Raw genomic sequence first — 15,929 nt, forward strand, 5'->3', positions numbered from 1 at the left:
TGGTCATACTGTTATCGACTACGTTGGGCTCTTTCGCTACTGAAAACTTGTCTCCAGTAGCTATGGAGACAGAAGGCTAAAGTTGTAGTTACCAGTTTTTAAAGCTATTGGGAGATTTCTCTTAGGGAAGGTGTCTCTGGCTGTGAAGAAGCGGAAGAAACTGCGTTTGTGGGGGCTGAGCAGAGCCCTGCAGCGCTCTCTCCCCTCCGCCTCGGTCCACGGCCGGTTTCAGTCACGCCGGTACCGGCATTTCCCCCTCAGGCTTCCCCAGGAACTCTCTCGCCCTCAGCCCCTCACGCTGCCCGCCAGCAGCTTTTCCGTTTCCTTAAAAAACTCCTCCCAGGGGCTCACACGCGCAACGGGGGGCACGGCACAACGCAAGCCCCGGTGGAAAACCGGTGAGGGAACCGCAAGCCGCCCTTTGCCCGTCATGGCGGACGCCTCACGGCGGAGGCGCGCGACCGGCCACGCGCTCCACCGCCTCGCGGGCGCGGAGCACGCTGGCTCTTGGAGTCCGGGGAGAGGGGAGCCCCGAGGCATGCTGGGCCTTGTAGTCTATCGGCGGGGACGGCAGCCTATTGGCTGCCGGGCGGGTGGTGAGGGGCGCGGCCCCGCCCCCGTTGCCGGGGCAGTGGGCGGGGTCTGTTTCTGTCACACAGCGGCCGGCGGCAGCACCGGCGTGGCGCGGCGCGGCTACCGGCGTGCGGAGATGCCTGAAGCCGCCCGGTTTAGCGCTAGCAGCGGGGCCGAGTCGGATCCCGAGTGCCCTATGGAGACCGAATCAGCCCTGGAAAACAGCCGGCGGCGGCACAAGGTACCGAGAAAGGCTCCGGGGCCTTTCGCGGCCGGCTACGGCCTGGCCGCGCCGCTCAGCCTCGCCTCGCCTGGCCTCCACGCTGTGAGGCTCGTGTCCGGCAGGTCTCGCCCGCTCCGGTGGCGTGGGCCGGGGCGGGTCTGCGCGCGGCGTGGCCACGGGGCGTGCCCGCCCGCCCGGCCACGTGCGTGGCGGCGGCGGGGCCTCCCGGGAAGAGGTCGGCGGGATGAACGGCCTGTGGCGCCGGGCCACGGCCCCCGCCTCGTGTCGGGACGGCCCCGCCGTGGGGGGGGAGGGATGGTGGTGGGCCTGCTGGAGCACGCGTGTGACCGCCCGCGTGGCGCAGGGGCCCGGGGAGCGCTGTGGGGTGCACGCTGCGGGGTGTGTGTGGGGGGGAAGAATCCCGAAAATGAAGACCCGGGTGTCCCGTGGTCGGGAAAGTGCCCGTGTGCAATCACTAGAACGTAGACTTTTAGTTGTAACTGTCCGTGTGGCTTTAGTCTTCTCTGTTCCGTGTGGCTTGGATCACGTGTGCGTATTTTCATGTGCCGCTGTGTTGCTCTGTGCCTTACCAGAAGGAGAAAAAAGAGAAGAAATCCAAACGCCATGACAAATCTCGGAGGAGAAAGACTCAGACGGATGAAAGTGAGCAGTCGGAGGATGAAGTTGATTCCCCGAAACTCAAGAAATCAAGGAGTAGAGTTAAACAAAACGGTGCTGTGAGAGAAGAAAGCCCGGAGAACACGAGATTATCTTCCTTAAGCGTTAAATCCACCCACAGAAAACGGCACAATAACTCTAGTGAAACGTCAAGTGGTGACGGTGACAGTGATCAAGAGCAGGTAAAACTAATGATTGATGTAGTTACATTTAGTTGATTTAGCGATGAGTCTAGCTTTCAACTCCTGCGTTGCAACAAGGTTAAATTTAGAACAGGTTGTTTTTCCTTTTTTTCCCTCCCTGTCAGTGGAAAGACCACTGTAAATTTTCAGGGTTTAAAGCTACTTGAACTGTCCCTTCTGTCGATTATTTGCAAAAATTTTAAATACTGGAAGTCCTGAAGTTCTAGATCAGCGCACCATGGTTTTCTCACTTCAACAGTCCGGTACTGTGGTAGCTGTTGGCAGAAGGACAAGCTGCAGTCAGATGGTGCTTTAATATGATTCAGCATCATTAGATTTGATTGTCATTGCCACAAATGTAGTTTAATTGACTTCTTTTTGGTGTTATAAGTACTTCTCTAGTGACATAAGAATTACTTGGGTTTAGCTAGTGGAAAAAGAAAAGTTACGTATTAATATGTTTTTATGTATCATCTTTTTAAATAGTAGCTATTCACATAGGAAGATGGTCCTTAATCTAATAAAATATCATGTTGTAATGTTTGTAAGTCTTTTTAAGTCTTTCTGTAAGAATGTTTTTATTTTGTCTGACTATTTCTATTTGATTTAGGTTCCTTTAAAATTGCTTGGTATGAACCCCATACTTTTTTTAAGGGAAACATCTTGCTGTACCTAGGATTTGTTTTGAAAAGTCTTTATACCTGTATGTTCTGCTGTTGCCTGGTTTTGTTTCTTGTTCCAACTGATGCTTCACAAAGCATCCAGGGTTTCCATGGTTTCCAGGGTTAGCATTCTTTCCTCATGCTCTGGATTCTAATCACTGTGCTGTTAAAATATATATGGAAGTAAAGCATTACTGAGTAGGTAAGTTTCATGCTCTACCTCGTGGTGTTATTCTTTTGGGGATCAATTTCTGTATCTGTAAATCACTGTGCTGTATTCATTGGGAAGTAGGAAATAGGCTAGATATCAAGCCTGATTTTTGCATATTACAACATAACAAGTTAGGCCATCGGTAATTATTTAAAATAGAATGTTAAAATTTAATTAAGGGTTCTCAGAGTTTTAATTTGGGTGTTTTGCATTTGCAGGGTTATGCCATTTGATATGAAACAGTCTTAACTTAAATTACAGATCACTTTTGTTTAACTTTGAAATATGATAGTAAGTAAAACAAAGAAGGTTCTTTAGCTGCAGCTGTGAACTGTCAATGAAAATTTGACCCTTGGGTATGACACCAGTGCCTGTGCCATTACCTTGAATTTTCTGATGGTCATATGATATTCACATGGAACGTTATCTGATTTTTTTTGTTTACCTAACAGGAGATGACTGAAGAACAGAAAGAGGGTGCTTTCTCCAATTTTCCTATTTCCAAAGGGACTGTTCAGCTTCTTCAAGGTAAATTTCTTGGCATGATGTGACCACAGAAAGTAAATGATCTCTGTCATGTGTTTTTATGTTCAACATATTCAATCAATGAGCTTTGAGATGTGCTCTGCTTGTGCGTATGCAAGCACAGATGCTCTATAGAAGGCATATTGATTGCCTACTCTAAACGCATCTTTGAACATAGACTTTTCTGTTTGCAGTATTGCCCAGCTCAGCATTTACAGTAAAATTTTAAATGACATAAGCTCAAAAAACCCACAACTTAATATGTGGAGAATTCTTCAATTCAGTTACTTCAGTGTGAGTAAAGGAAAAACGGTTATATTTAGTATCTTTGACATTAGTTTGTGCATGACTTAGTATCAATTAAGAGAAGAGTAGAAGTGGTTTTGACATATGTCTTATTTGAAAGGAAGGAAGATATTTTCATAGATAGGTGGGGAGGATTACATAAATAAAGCTACAGCACTTAAAGGCTTTCATTAAAGGCTAGTAACTTCATCTGTCCCAGCTAGCCCTGTGTCTGGGGGTATGAAGTGGGAAAATAAAATGGACAGTCCCAGGGCACTCTTTACAGATGACCTGTGTGATTAAATAAACCAGTGGAGGTGATGATAGAGTCCTAACTTTAGAGTCGATGGAAGTTCTGCTTGGGATAACTTCCTCTGAAGAGAATGCAAGAACGCTTCTGAAATGATCTCATTAAGGAAATCTGTTGAAATTGTCACAGCTCGAGGAGTGACGTACCTGTTTCCCGTGCAAGTGAAGACCTTTGACCCAGTATATTCTGGCAAAGATGTAATTGCTCAGGCACGAACTGGAACGGGGAAAACATTCTCTTTTGCTATTCCCTTAATTGAAAAGCTTCAGGGAGACTCACAGGAAAGAAGAAGAGGCCGTTCACCAAAGGTAACTACACTTACTTAGAATGCTGCTTTTGCTTTGTCTTATGTCAGAGTGATTCAGAGTTTTAACCTGCTGGAAAAGTTCTTCAAGTTTGTGCAGGGATAAGCCAACCCATGTTAAAAATTCTTTGAAAATCGTGTTTGTTGGGCTTTGCCTGCATCCTGTGCTGCCTCATACCCTCTGATCAAGAGGAAAGAGCAAAATAGCTCTATCCGCTTGTCGATTCCTTTTTCTGCTTCCAGGGAGACTGAAACTACAGGTGTTCAACATGTCCCTATTTAATTTTCTTCAGTCACCTTACCTATTCAGGTCCAGTGGTTACTGAATGCTTGTTTTTCTCCCAAATTAGTAACAGATTAGTGACTTTTTCTGATCAATAAAAGCTGTCTACTTAAACATGTTTGTTTAAACATGCAAATAGTGGGAGGTTTTAAAAATAGACTTGGTTTTCACTAGGACCGCCACCAGATATTGAAGCTTCTGCTCCAGAAAATGCAGATCCATTATGAGCTGTCTGCATTCTGCTAGGGAATACCATGTATGTTTTTTCACCAAATTCTTATGATGCCCTCCAAAATTAGATAGGCCAAAGCTTATTGTATCCCCATTAATAGTGCAATATTTTTTTTGTTGACAGTTTATTTCATCTTGTCACCCATCTCACAGATTACCTGAAACTCATTCCAAAATGAGTACTAGTGGGTTTATTTGCATCTGCCCATCATGTTGGCTGTCTGACTGAGAATGCTGGCTCTGGATTTGGCACAGTCTTGTGAAGAAGGGAAAGCTTTCTTTGAGGGAGTCACAAGTCTTAAAATAAAAAAGATTTCAGGCCTCACTCTGCCATAGTACGCTACTACTTACTTTTTTGTAATGCGTTTCAATGTTGAAAGAAGTAACAGGGTAAGGATTTTAAGATTCCTTTTGTCAAGCCACTGATGCCAGGTTTGAAAGCAGTACTGCAGTCACACGTTAAAGTAAATCAGGTAAAACACCTAGGTAGTAGCTTGTCCATCATGTGCAGTGAAGCCTGTGTATTGGAAGAGAGAATGGCTTCTTGGTTACTTCTGCGGGGATATCAGCACAGGCTCCAGAACCATGCTGAACACCGGCTTTGCAGACTGAACATACGTTTCCCCAAGTCACAGGAAAGCTGAGAAGCAGTTGATAGCTCTTTCTTACACCTTCTCACAGGACTGTGAAGCATTGCCGAACATGCGTAAAAACCTTTTATTACCCAAATCCTTCAGTCTTGTACTCAAACAGCATATGCAGATGTAGAAGAAAACCTGTAGCTGATCTGTTCAAGAGCTAAAGTTAAATAAGATTTAAGTACCTCCTGTCTATCTCATTTAAAAAGTAGTTAGCCTGGCCTAAATGAGTATGTGCTGAAGATGATTAATGATGTTACAAGAGACTTAAGCAGTGTGTTTCTTTAATCTTTGCTTAGATAACTATTTAAACCAGATTATTTTTTTTAAATTATGTAAATGATTAGACCTAAACTAATGATTAGAAGTCTAGTGGTTTCTTGGCAGAAGCCATGCTGAGAGAGCATCTGTTTGTCTGTCTTCTATCTAGGTACTAGTTCTGTGTCCAACAAGAGAGCTGGCAAACCAGGTTGCTAAAGATTTCAAGGACATCACAAGAAAGCTAACAGTAGCTTGTTTTTATGGAGGAACTCCATATAATGGACAAAGTAAGTGACATTTACCACTAATAATTGAAATGTCGATTGACTGACATATTTGAAACGTGCAGTTGGGCCCTTCCAAACACACACGTTTAACTCAAGAACTGGAGAGTATTCATGGTGAATTTAGTAGGTCAGAACCAGATCTTATGGTAAGAAATAACCGTAGCTCTCAATTATATTCTTGATGTTCCTTGTCTACTTGTGTACTTTATTTATAAAGTGAAAGAGATTATATTGTGTGTATACAGAGTATTTGGGTTTAGATTCTTGTAAACATATTTTCTTTAAAAAAAGTTTAGTCTTAGAGCTGTGAGTGGGTGTGGGTTTTTTTGTGTGATACGGAATATCTAGAGGATTTTTAAAGTGGAGAAGAATTTCTTTATTGTGACAGCATAATTTACTGTCTTCATGGTTGTAAACAAGACGAATGAGAGCAGGAATGAGAATAAGCTCTTTCATCCTAATATCTCTTGAGACATCAGGGATGAATTTTTTTTTTTCCTGCAGAACTTCAGGAAGGAGGTGATTTCAGTAATTTGGATAGTCGAATAAAGGGGTTTTTTAAGTTTCCAATTAAAGTAGACAATTTGGGAAGAGCTAACTATTTCCAAAGTATGTTAAAAGAACTCTTGGTTTGCCACTTTATTTAAATCATGGGGAGAGGAGAGGGAGATGGGAAATCTTTTTCCTTCAGGAAGAGCAGTAGAAATTCTATCTTACTGGTTTTTTTGGTATTTTTTTCCCCCCACCAAGTTTTCTCCTCACTTCTCATCATTTGTCCTCACTTATATTTGTAAGGAGAATACTCATGAATGGTTACCATGTGTTTGTAATGTAGAGAATGCTCCCTAGTTCACTGCTAACTCCTCTTCTGCTCTTTCTTGTTTATCAGTTGATCTCATGAGAAGTGGCATTGACATTTTGGTTGGGACACCTGGTCGAATCAAAGACCATCTTCAGAATGGCAAGCTGGACCTGACCAAGGTGAAACATGTTGTACTTGATGAAGTGGACCAGATGCTGGACATGGGATTTGCTGAACAAGTGGAAGACATTTTACGAGTTGCATACAAGAAGGGTAATCTCAATATTTAATCAAATAGTAGGAAATATTAGTAATAATTTAGTCTGCTAAAGTTCAGGTATATTTTTCTGAAAATTGCAGGGTGGCTTTGTTTAAAAATGACTCAATACTATATATTGTAGGAAATGTACTGTGAATGCAATATGTGAGGAAGTGTTGTGAAAGTGGGCGTCATTCATAGGACCTTTGCAAAGCTTAAAATCCAGCAGCTAGGGATCTGTAAATAACTTTCTTTGGCACCTATCTCTAAGTCGTGCTTGGACTTCTTCCAGTTAAAAGGAGTTAGAAGCTTTTTCCGCTTTTTATCGCTTGAAAATAGACAGGATTTTTGGTCATAGAAACTTTTTACCTAACCTTGAAAATCTTTAGACTTTGTAGAGTATTTTTTCTCCAGATGTCGGTAATGCAAAAATTTAAAAAGCAGATTTGCCTTCTTTATTTTATATACTGATATTTGACCTCATATTTTTAATAACCCGTATAATCAGTTTATATACATCTGTAAGATGAAACATATGAAGTTTGTGAAACATTGTTTTAAAACTGTGTTTTAAGATTCTGAAGACAATCCCCAGACACTACTGTTTTCTGCAACTTGCCCACATTGGGTATATGACGTGGCTAAGAAATACATGAAGTCGAGATATGAACAGATTGACCTTATTGGGAAAAGAACTCAAAAGGCAGCTACGACAGTAGAAGTGAGTATTGAATATGGAATGTTTTCAGGCCTTTTCTCTTTTCCTTTATGCTACAAATGGTCATCCCATCCTACGGTGCATTACCAGAATGATGTTGAAAGTAGTTCTGAGAATTATTTTTTTAAGCATAAGGCAGCTAGTCAAACTCTTTCTAGGTTTAGGATCTGTCTCTCTTCTTACAGCATCTGGTAACCATATAGATATCTAAGGTAGAGTGAGGATTCAGTTATCAGTTAGTTTTGTTGGTTTTCAGAGAAAACCAGTATCCGAATTTTTCCAAGTTGGAAGCAAAAAGCACACATTAACATCAACCTGGCTCTTTTAAATCACCATGGACATCACAGTCAAATTCTGCTGTTCTGTATACAGGAGATTTTTTTCAAACTTCCTGTGGTATCTTACCTTACTAGGCCTTTGCTTGCTGTGGAGTAGATACCATAGCAAGGAATACAATACATATATGCTAGAAGCCTGATTTAATTATCTTTACTTGACAAAATAAGATATTGTTTCTGCTTAAGTACTCCTTAGCAGTTACTTTGACAGATCAGTTGGACACATAATAATTGTATCAGTGAGATTGAAAGAATGTTAATCTTGTGGTTGAAAAAAGTTTTTAACATGCTGTATTTGTTTCACTTTATCTGACATAAAGCTTTGGTTGATAGAACTGTGGCAAAATCTTGCACCCCTGGCTATCCTCTAGAGAAATGGTGTAACATCTTCCTTTTTTTTTGGCCTTGCTTTAAAAAAGTGATTTGTAGACTGTCATCTTTTTTTCCTCTTACTGTAATTATTTCACTTGATGTTAGACTAATTGTGGTGGATATAAGAGCCTTATGGATTTTGCACGTTCCGGGAACGTGAGTTAGGATATCTTGCCCATCGGGAAACTGTCCAACTCTTTAGTATTTCTGGATTTTACAGTTTCAAATGTATTTAAAAAGAATCTTGTGGTTTTATGTAAGCTAAACACTGGAATTCTTTTCCATAGCATTTAGCAATAGAGTGTCACTGGTCTCAGAGAGCTGCAGTTATTGGAGATGTCATTCAGGTCTACAGTGGCAGCCACGGGAGGACCATCGTCTTCTGTGAGACCAAAAAGGAGGCAAATGAACTGGCTCTGAATGCTTCAATCAAACAGGTATGTTATAATCTGTATTAAGTAACAAAACCTGTCAGAGATGTATCAACCCTATAGGATGCCATACCTACACTGAGTAAGTTTTAAAGAGAGACTTTCAAAGTGGATAAGGCAGGCTTTTGCAGGTGGTCAGATAATTTCAAAACTGCCAAAAAGAACCTTTAAAAAAACCCCCGACAAACTGGTTGAAAGTTTACAGCATTATACTCTTTAGGACTAGGCTGCACTAACAGATACGGGGCTGCAAAGGACTCTCTTCTTAAAATAAGAGTTCTCGTTGACATTAAATGAAGCAGTTGTGAATTAATTTTTCTGTAGAGAGGACGGTCTTGGGTTAAAAAATGGTAGTAGACTTAGAGAGCTACTAGGATAACAGGTCATGTTACTGGAATAGCTGTTACTGAGCTGTGATGCTGACACTAACTAGTGTTGTCAGTGGGAGCGATTAGGGTTTAGAGCTGTAATATAACAGAGGCTATATTTGTAATTTCATTAAGATGTTTATTAGCTGTTATGAAGAGTTTAAAGATGTATACACAGAAATAATTCAATCTGCCATCTCTTGTAAGTGACCTCTAGTGTATTCCTGAGATTCGTGGTATGGCACACTCTAGCCCTGGTGGAAAATAACTTGTTGATGTAGTGGTGCAATGTTTATCATGTATAGTGACACTGGAACTGCATGCTCGGGTTTTGGTGGTGGTATCACAGCAACTACGTTTTCTGTATGTGTTTTCATTGAGGAGATGGGTTAAGTTATGTCTAGAAAGCAGTATAGCATTATGTTCCCAGGGAAAGGAGAAGCTTTTTCATCTGCCACAACTGTGTTCAGGAATGTTTCTCCCACACTCCTAGATGACCTCAGTAACAGCCAAACTTGAGCGTGGAGCCTTATCCTGCATTACTGGTGGTGGTAGTGATACCAAATCTTGCATAGGCAATGGAGAACTCTGATCTTGGCATGCAAGAGAAGGAAATTACTCAGATGTTCCTATTTTAGCATGTTAATATTCACTAAGAGAATATATGCCTATTCCATTTACCAACTGATGTTAATCCAAAACTGTCTGAAAAAAAATTTTTGGATCCTGTGCTGACCCTGGCATTGTGTTAGCATTTTTTTTCAAATCATTCTCTGTTTATGTGTGGAGAACATGGTAGCTGTCTACAGGCAAGCTGTGAAATGTGGAGAAATAAAGAATTTTTGTATGTTTGGTCTTCATACTTGTTATTGCTGTGATACACAAGGACTTTCAGAATGCTTGGATTTAAAAAATATATCTTTGAAGCTGTGGTTCATTTTTTGGGGGCCACTTATATTTTAGTCTTTCAATTGGTAGTGGGGGAAATTAATATGTTTGGAAAAGATGTCTAAATGAATACTAAGAAGGCCTGAGAAAATTGTCGATGACTATTTTGAAACAGCTAAGCCTTGCATAGGTGGTGTGGATGGCAAGTTAGGGCATAGTTGTTTTCATAGGTCACAATAATTAGAAGTGGAGATAAAACACATGTTGCAATTCTTTTTTCCTACCTTTATTTCCTACTTCTGTCTTCGAGGTATATGAATAAGAAGTATTGAGTAAATATTGTAAGACACCTAAAATATGAACTCTGGTAATTGAGTTTTTCTGTATCTTTCCGTACGGTATCTATCAAATACCAAGATATTGTACCCAAAACTGACCGTAAAACGGAGCACTGTCTTGGGTTTTGGTACAATCCTATAATAATAACTGTTTTTCAGGATTGCCAGTCGTTGCATGGTGACATTCCTCAGAAGCAAAGAGAGATCACACTGAAAGGTTTTAGAAATGGCACATTTAAAGTTCTGGTTGCAACCAACGTAGCTGCCCGTGGTTTAGATATCCCTGAAGTTGACCTGGTTGTACAAAGTTCACCACCAAAGGTAGGAGACGGTTATGTTGGGTGTCTTGTAATAATTTATAGGTTTGTTTTCAAGTAGTAAATGCTATCAAGTGATGATATTCATAAAACAGAGTATACCAGCACTGCATTTAAGGGTAAGGAGTGTCCTGATACACAGTAAGGAGTGTCCTGATACACACTAGTTTCTTAGAGGATTTTTTCAGAGTGCTTCAGTCCCTAGTATGTTTAAAGATGGTCTCCTTAAAATGCCTTCCTTTAAGGCTGTTTAAGGCCTCTCCCTTCAAGGCCATGTGTGGTGATTGCAAGTCTGGAAGCAGTGAGAAGTGAAGAAAGGCTGTTTGTCTTGCAAGAACAATTCACTAAGTAGGGGCATATACGAGGAGGTGACTCCAACAGTGAGAACACAGGCTGAAGTTAAGAGGGTTTGAAAGAAATAAGATAATTTTTCAGTGAATTCACTATTAGTATCTGAGTAATCGTGCACAAGTTGATATGCAGGAGGCTGAGTGGGATTGTTATAGAGGTATACAGGCTCAAAATGTTTTCTCATATTCTCTGTCGTGATGCAAAAACAAGACTTAGTTGATTCGTGCTCATGGTTCTGGCTTTCAAACCATGGTTTTTACAGGGTTATGGAAAAGCTTATTCATTTGACTTCAGTGAAACTATGTTTTTTAATTTAATTCTCTGATGCAGTTATTGTATATTGTTGAGGCTTAACTGTAATAGCTTCTGCTAAGTTATGTGAATGCAATGAATTGATTAAATTACAATAAATTAGGTAAGTCATAAGGCTATTTATTTTGAAGGATGTGGAGTCCTATATCCATCGTTCTGGACGCACAGGCCGGGCTGGACGAACTGGGATCTGTATCTGTTTTTATCAGCGAAAGGAAGAACATCAGTTAAGATATGTGGAACAAAAAGCGGTAAAGTATAGTTTTCTTCTAATCATGAGCACTCAAATGTAATACGTTAGGGTAGCATATAAAATCTGTTTTGTTCAATAGTTCAGTTACAGGATATAGCTTATAAAGCACCCAGTTGAGGTTCAGTTACCTAGCAGAGTTTGGGTACACTGTCAATTACTTGGAGTGGGGAACGCGCTGCAGATTCTCATGCCCACGCTTTTTCAGCAAATGCCAGTGGATTGTACCTGTGGAAATGAGAAAAAGCTAGCAGGATTTCAGTTTAATGTTCACCCTGGCTTATCGTCTGATCAGTGGTTTGAATATGTGTAGCTTTACTGAGAACTGTAACTTCCATTTTTGCACTTTGTGCACTGTTCCATATGGTAGTTTTCTCACCAATTAAGTATTCAGTTGAGATGAGATGGTTTAGTCTTGGCACATAAAACTCAGACTTACACTTAGAAAGGCTGTGTAACTTGTACGTTAATCCAAGTAGATCAGACTAAAATTAATAATGTAGAATTTGCAGCACTACTTTCCCCTGGAATCTGCCAAAATGGTCTCTATTTATTTCAGTTTAAGGTCACTGGATCCCATTTCACTGTAAGCTTAACTTTGTAATTTTCCCTAGCAAAAGTTGGGAGTTAAAAGGTGAAAAGAAGAAGAAAAATGATAAATTTAAATGCTTGTTTCATTGGAGTCCAACACTGTTTCTTTAGAACTGAATTATTTATGGTCTGCAACTTTAATCTTTATTTTGCTTTTTAAATTTCAGGGCATTACATTCAAGCGTGTTGGTGTTCCTACTGCAACAGATATAATAAAGGCTTCCAGCAAAGATGCCATCAGGTGTGTTTGGTGACTCAAGCCCTGTTGCATCTTCCTTGTTCAGAAGGGCTGTTTGGATTGTTCATTGCCGTCTCTCTGAACTGACCACTCTTAAAAGTCTTGGACTGCTGTTTTTCTTCTATTCCAGAGCCTAGTAAATACTAGTGTATAATTTTTTCTTTTTTCTTTAATCACTTAGGTGTCTTGATTCTGTTCCTCAAACTGCTATTGAGTATTTCATAGAACCTGCTCGGTTGGTAATACAAGAAAGGGGACCAGTTAATGCTCTGGCTGCAGCTCTAGCCCATATTTCAGGTGCTACTTCCATTGAACAGCGCTCCCTGCTGAACTCAGATGCGGTAAGGGTGTATGGTTTAACATTTGAATCTGAAAAAAACCCAACACACCTTTGTGTTGTTTAAACGGAGAATTATTTGTCTCCTTATGATTTTGTTTATGGGAACTGTACTTAAGCCACTAAGAACTACTGATTTAGCTAAAAGCAAGACTATAGTGGCTATAAATATACTTGCTCTCCCATAACAGTATCCACCTGAAAACCTGGTTTATAAACTGTAAATTAGCAGGTTTCTCGTGTCTGATAGATTGGCTGAAGCTTATTCCTCTGACTGAATGGAGCATGCCCAATTTCTTACTCTTTAGGGATTTGTTACAATGATACTACACTGCTCTGAAGAAATAAACAATATGAGCTATGCTTGGCGAAGACTGCGAGAACTGTTGGGTGATAATGTTGACAGGAAAGTGAACAGAATGTGTTTCCTCAAGGGAAAAATGGTAAGATTTCTTTATATCTTTGCTGCTGAGCTCTTCTGGTTGTAGTCTTTTCTCAGCAATTGTCAGGGGACATATTTGGTCCTTTTTGACCCGTTCCAGGCTCTGTTGATAAGGTCATGACCGATAGAAGGATGGGCATCAATCTGTTTTATTAGGGCTTAGGCATCTCAGGGGCTTAGGGCTCTGCTCCACTGACATGCTAAGGAGGTAGTATAATGCAGGATATAGCATGGCTATAGGGATAGCAGAACAGGTGAAAGGTATGAACCATGTTTATTGTGCCTTAATGACAAAACACAGGACAGGATTTCTTAGTGCAATCAGTTCTGATGGTGCATGTCCATTGTATTTCTGGTATCCGAAATGGAAAGATCAGAAAGTTACTTTGTACTTACGAGTGTTGCAACCACTGTAGCAAAGCTCACTGAGAGACAGTGTTCTGTATTTGATGTGTGGAACACTGTCTCTGGATGGTTTTCCCTGCATCAGATTTGTAATTCTTGGTATCCAGATTGCTTATTCAGACAGAGAACTGTCTTTGTATTATACTTAATCATTCAAGTATTTTAACTTCAGATTTTGAGTCTGAACCTAAATATTCAGTTCAGTGGGTGTATACATGTCATGGTTTAACCCCAGCTGGCAACTAGGCACCATGCAGCTGCTCGCTCACTCCTCCCCTCTCCCAGTGGGATGGGGAGGAGAATCAAAACAGAGAAGTAGAACTTGTGGGTTGAGATAAGAACGGCTTAATAACTAAAGTAAAATAAAATAAAATATAATAATAACAACAACAATAATAATAATAATGAAAAGGAATATAACAAAAAAAAAGACACAGATAAATGAATTCAAATAAAAGACAAGTGATGCATGATGCAATTGCTTACCACCCGCTGCCTGATGTCCGAGCAGCAATTGGCCCCTCCCAGCCAACTCCTCCCAGTTTCTATACTAAGCATGACGTTCTATGGTATGGAATATCTCTTTCGATAGTTTGGGTCAGCTGTCCTGGCCACGCTCCTTCCCAGCTTCTTGTACACCTGCTTGGTGGCAGAGCATGGGAAGCAGCAAAATCCTTAACTTAGTTAAGCGCTACTTAGCAACAACTAAAACATCACTGTGTTATCAAAATTATTCTCACACTAAATCAAAACCACACTATACCAGCTACTAAGAAGAAAATTAACTCTATCCCAGCTGAAACCAGGACAATAAATTTCTTAGTATAGGTTAAAACTTCTGATTTGAAAGAATTTACAAAATTAGTAATGCAGAAGCCAGTAGACCACAGTTTGGGATGGAGAGGGTTATGACCCTCTTGTTAAAGAGCAAGAAAATGTGAATTGGAAGTACTGGCTATGCAGAGGGAAGAAAAATGTGTATATCTGAGGAAAACATAAAGGAAGTGCAAGTATTGGTGTTTTAAGAAATATTGATGCAACTCTCTCAAAGTTTTGAAGTGTCTTCAATCTATTTAAAAACCACTTCAAAATGTAAACCTATTTGTTCTAGTACATAGATTGTAGACTCTATTTGTTGTTGTTGTTGTTGCAGTCAATTAAAAGGCTAGACTTGTATCCATTAAAATTATTCTCTCTTTTTAGGGTGTGTGCTTTGATATTCCTGCAGCAGACCAAAAGGAAATAGAGGTAACATTCATTGAATTTTCTGGTTACAGCAGACTGTATATGAAACTGGCTGGACTGAGTTAGGCAGAAAACATTTCGTAGCCTGTATCCTGTCTTTCCTAGTGGCAAAAGGGATGGCTTTGAAGGAATTTCAGAACAGAACAAGCATACAGTGTTCCTTTCCTGAAGTATTCCCCTGTCTCCAAAAATCTGTAGCTTGAAACTTGCACTGAGAAGAGTGGTTGTGTGAATGATCCACCCCTTGTTACTGCTGCTGGATTAATTTTTGTAGGCAAGGAGTTTTGTTACACTATAAAATCCACTTTTTCCTATTCCCTGCCCCCGATTCTTTTCACTCAGAATTCTCTCCACAGAAAAGTGAATTCCAGGTTTTTGCTTGGCAGAATTAAGTGTCCCCGTGCCAAAATTCCCTAGACTTCCAATCCTTCCTTCAGGTATTTCTCCCTTAGTGCATATCTCTGCACTCTCATGCCCTAGCATTCTCACTCACTCCTAAAACAATGTTTCGTTCTGGATTAGAGGGGGATTGAGGGAAGGGTGTGGATTTGTGATCAGTAATAATTATAGCGGTATTCTTAATAAATGAAAGGTGGGGAAAGAGTGTGCTGCTGCTGCTGCTCTGTAAAGCTCTAAGGTGGGGATTCCATTCTGTTCTATAGTATCTGAGGTGTACTCAGACAGCTGTAGCTCTTACGCTTAAAAGTTTGAATCCCATATTGAGCACTTTAGTGAGAGACTTGAATCCCCTGTATCAGCTCATAATTTTGCCTTTTCGGTTGAGCAAATTTAGGAATAATGAAATACCCTGTATTTGCATTCCTAGAATTTAACTCGCTATGTCTGACTTGATTTCAATAGGCAAGATGGGAAGATTCAAAACAGTGGCGTTTGTGCGTGGCAACTGAATTACCCGAGCTAGTAGAATCGCAGCGAGGAGGAGGAGGTGGTGGAGGAAATGGCCGAAGCTTCTCGAGCTCCAGGAACGGGCGGCGTGGTAGCTCTGGTAGAAACAGATTCAGAAGCAGAGGCCAGAAACGAAGTTTTGACAGAGCATTCGATCGTTAACTTCAACAATCCAGAAGCGGAAAAAATGGGACTGCAGTATTTTATATTACAGTAAAATAGGCTATTCCTGTGTCTTTGTACCACTTGGAAAAATCTGTCATTCAGATTTTTTTTTTTCTCAGTACCGCTTTGGTCATAAAGAAGATCCCGTTCACTTTAAAAAACACAAGAACAAAAATAAAACTTACCGTTCCCTTTCTTTCTCG

At 40.5% G+C, this 15,929-nt stretch overlaps 1 protein-coding gene across 2 annotated transcripts; it reads left to right on the forward strand.

Moving 5' to 3' along the window:
• The first annotated feature begins 641 nt into the window (after positions 1–641).
• Positions 642–15,922, forward strand: LOC126043208 (nucleolar RNA helicase 2-like). Of its 2 annotated transcripts, XM_049811251.1 has the most exons (15): positions 642–814; positions 1,390–1,656; positions 2,982–3,057; positions 3,779–3,957; positions 5,536–5,653; positions 6,543–6,728; positions 7,290–7,435; positions 8,430–8,579; positions 10,327–10,488; positions 11,279–11,398; positions 12,156–12,229; positions 12,408–12,567; positions 12,872–13,006; positions 14,614–14,658; positions 15,517–15,922. In XM_049811251.1, the coding sequence occupies exons 1-15, from the start codon at positions 710–712 to the stop codon at positions 15,721–15,723; spliced, it is 2,130 nt and encodes a 709-aa protein (XP_049667208.1). In that variant the 5' UTR covers positions 642–709; the 3' UTR covers positions 15,724–15,922. The 2 variants fall into 2 exon arrangements, with proteins under 2 accessions (XP_049667208.1, XP_049667209.1); XM_049811252.1 differs by lacking the exons at positions 642–814; positions 1,390–1,656 and adding an exon at positions 1,916–2,520.
• Positions 15,923–15,929: the final 7 nt, after the last annotated feature.

This window comes from Accipiter gentilis, chromosome 9, assembly GCF_929443795.1.
Source record: "Accipiter gentilis chromosome 9, bAccGen1.1, whole genome shotgun sequence".
NCBI classification, from domain to species: Eukaryota; Metazoa; Chordata; class Aves; order Accipitriformes; family Accipitridae; genus Astur; species Astur gentilis.

Coding starts and splice junctions, on each gene's coding strand:
- LOC126043208 (XM_049811251.1), top strand. CDS start 710: ATGCCTGAAGCCGCCCGGTTTAGCGCTAGCAGCGGGGCCGAGTCGGAT. Junction 815..1,389: donor ACAGCCGGCGGCGGCACAAG/GTACCGAGAAAG, acceptor GTGCCTTACCAG/AAGGAGAAAAAAGAGAAGAA. Junction 6,729..7,289: donor ACGAGTTGCATACAAGAAGG/GTAATCTCAATA, acceptor CTGTGTTTTAAG/ATTCTGAAGACAATCCCCAG.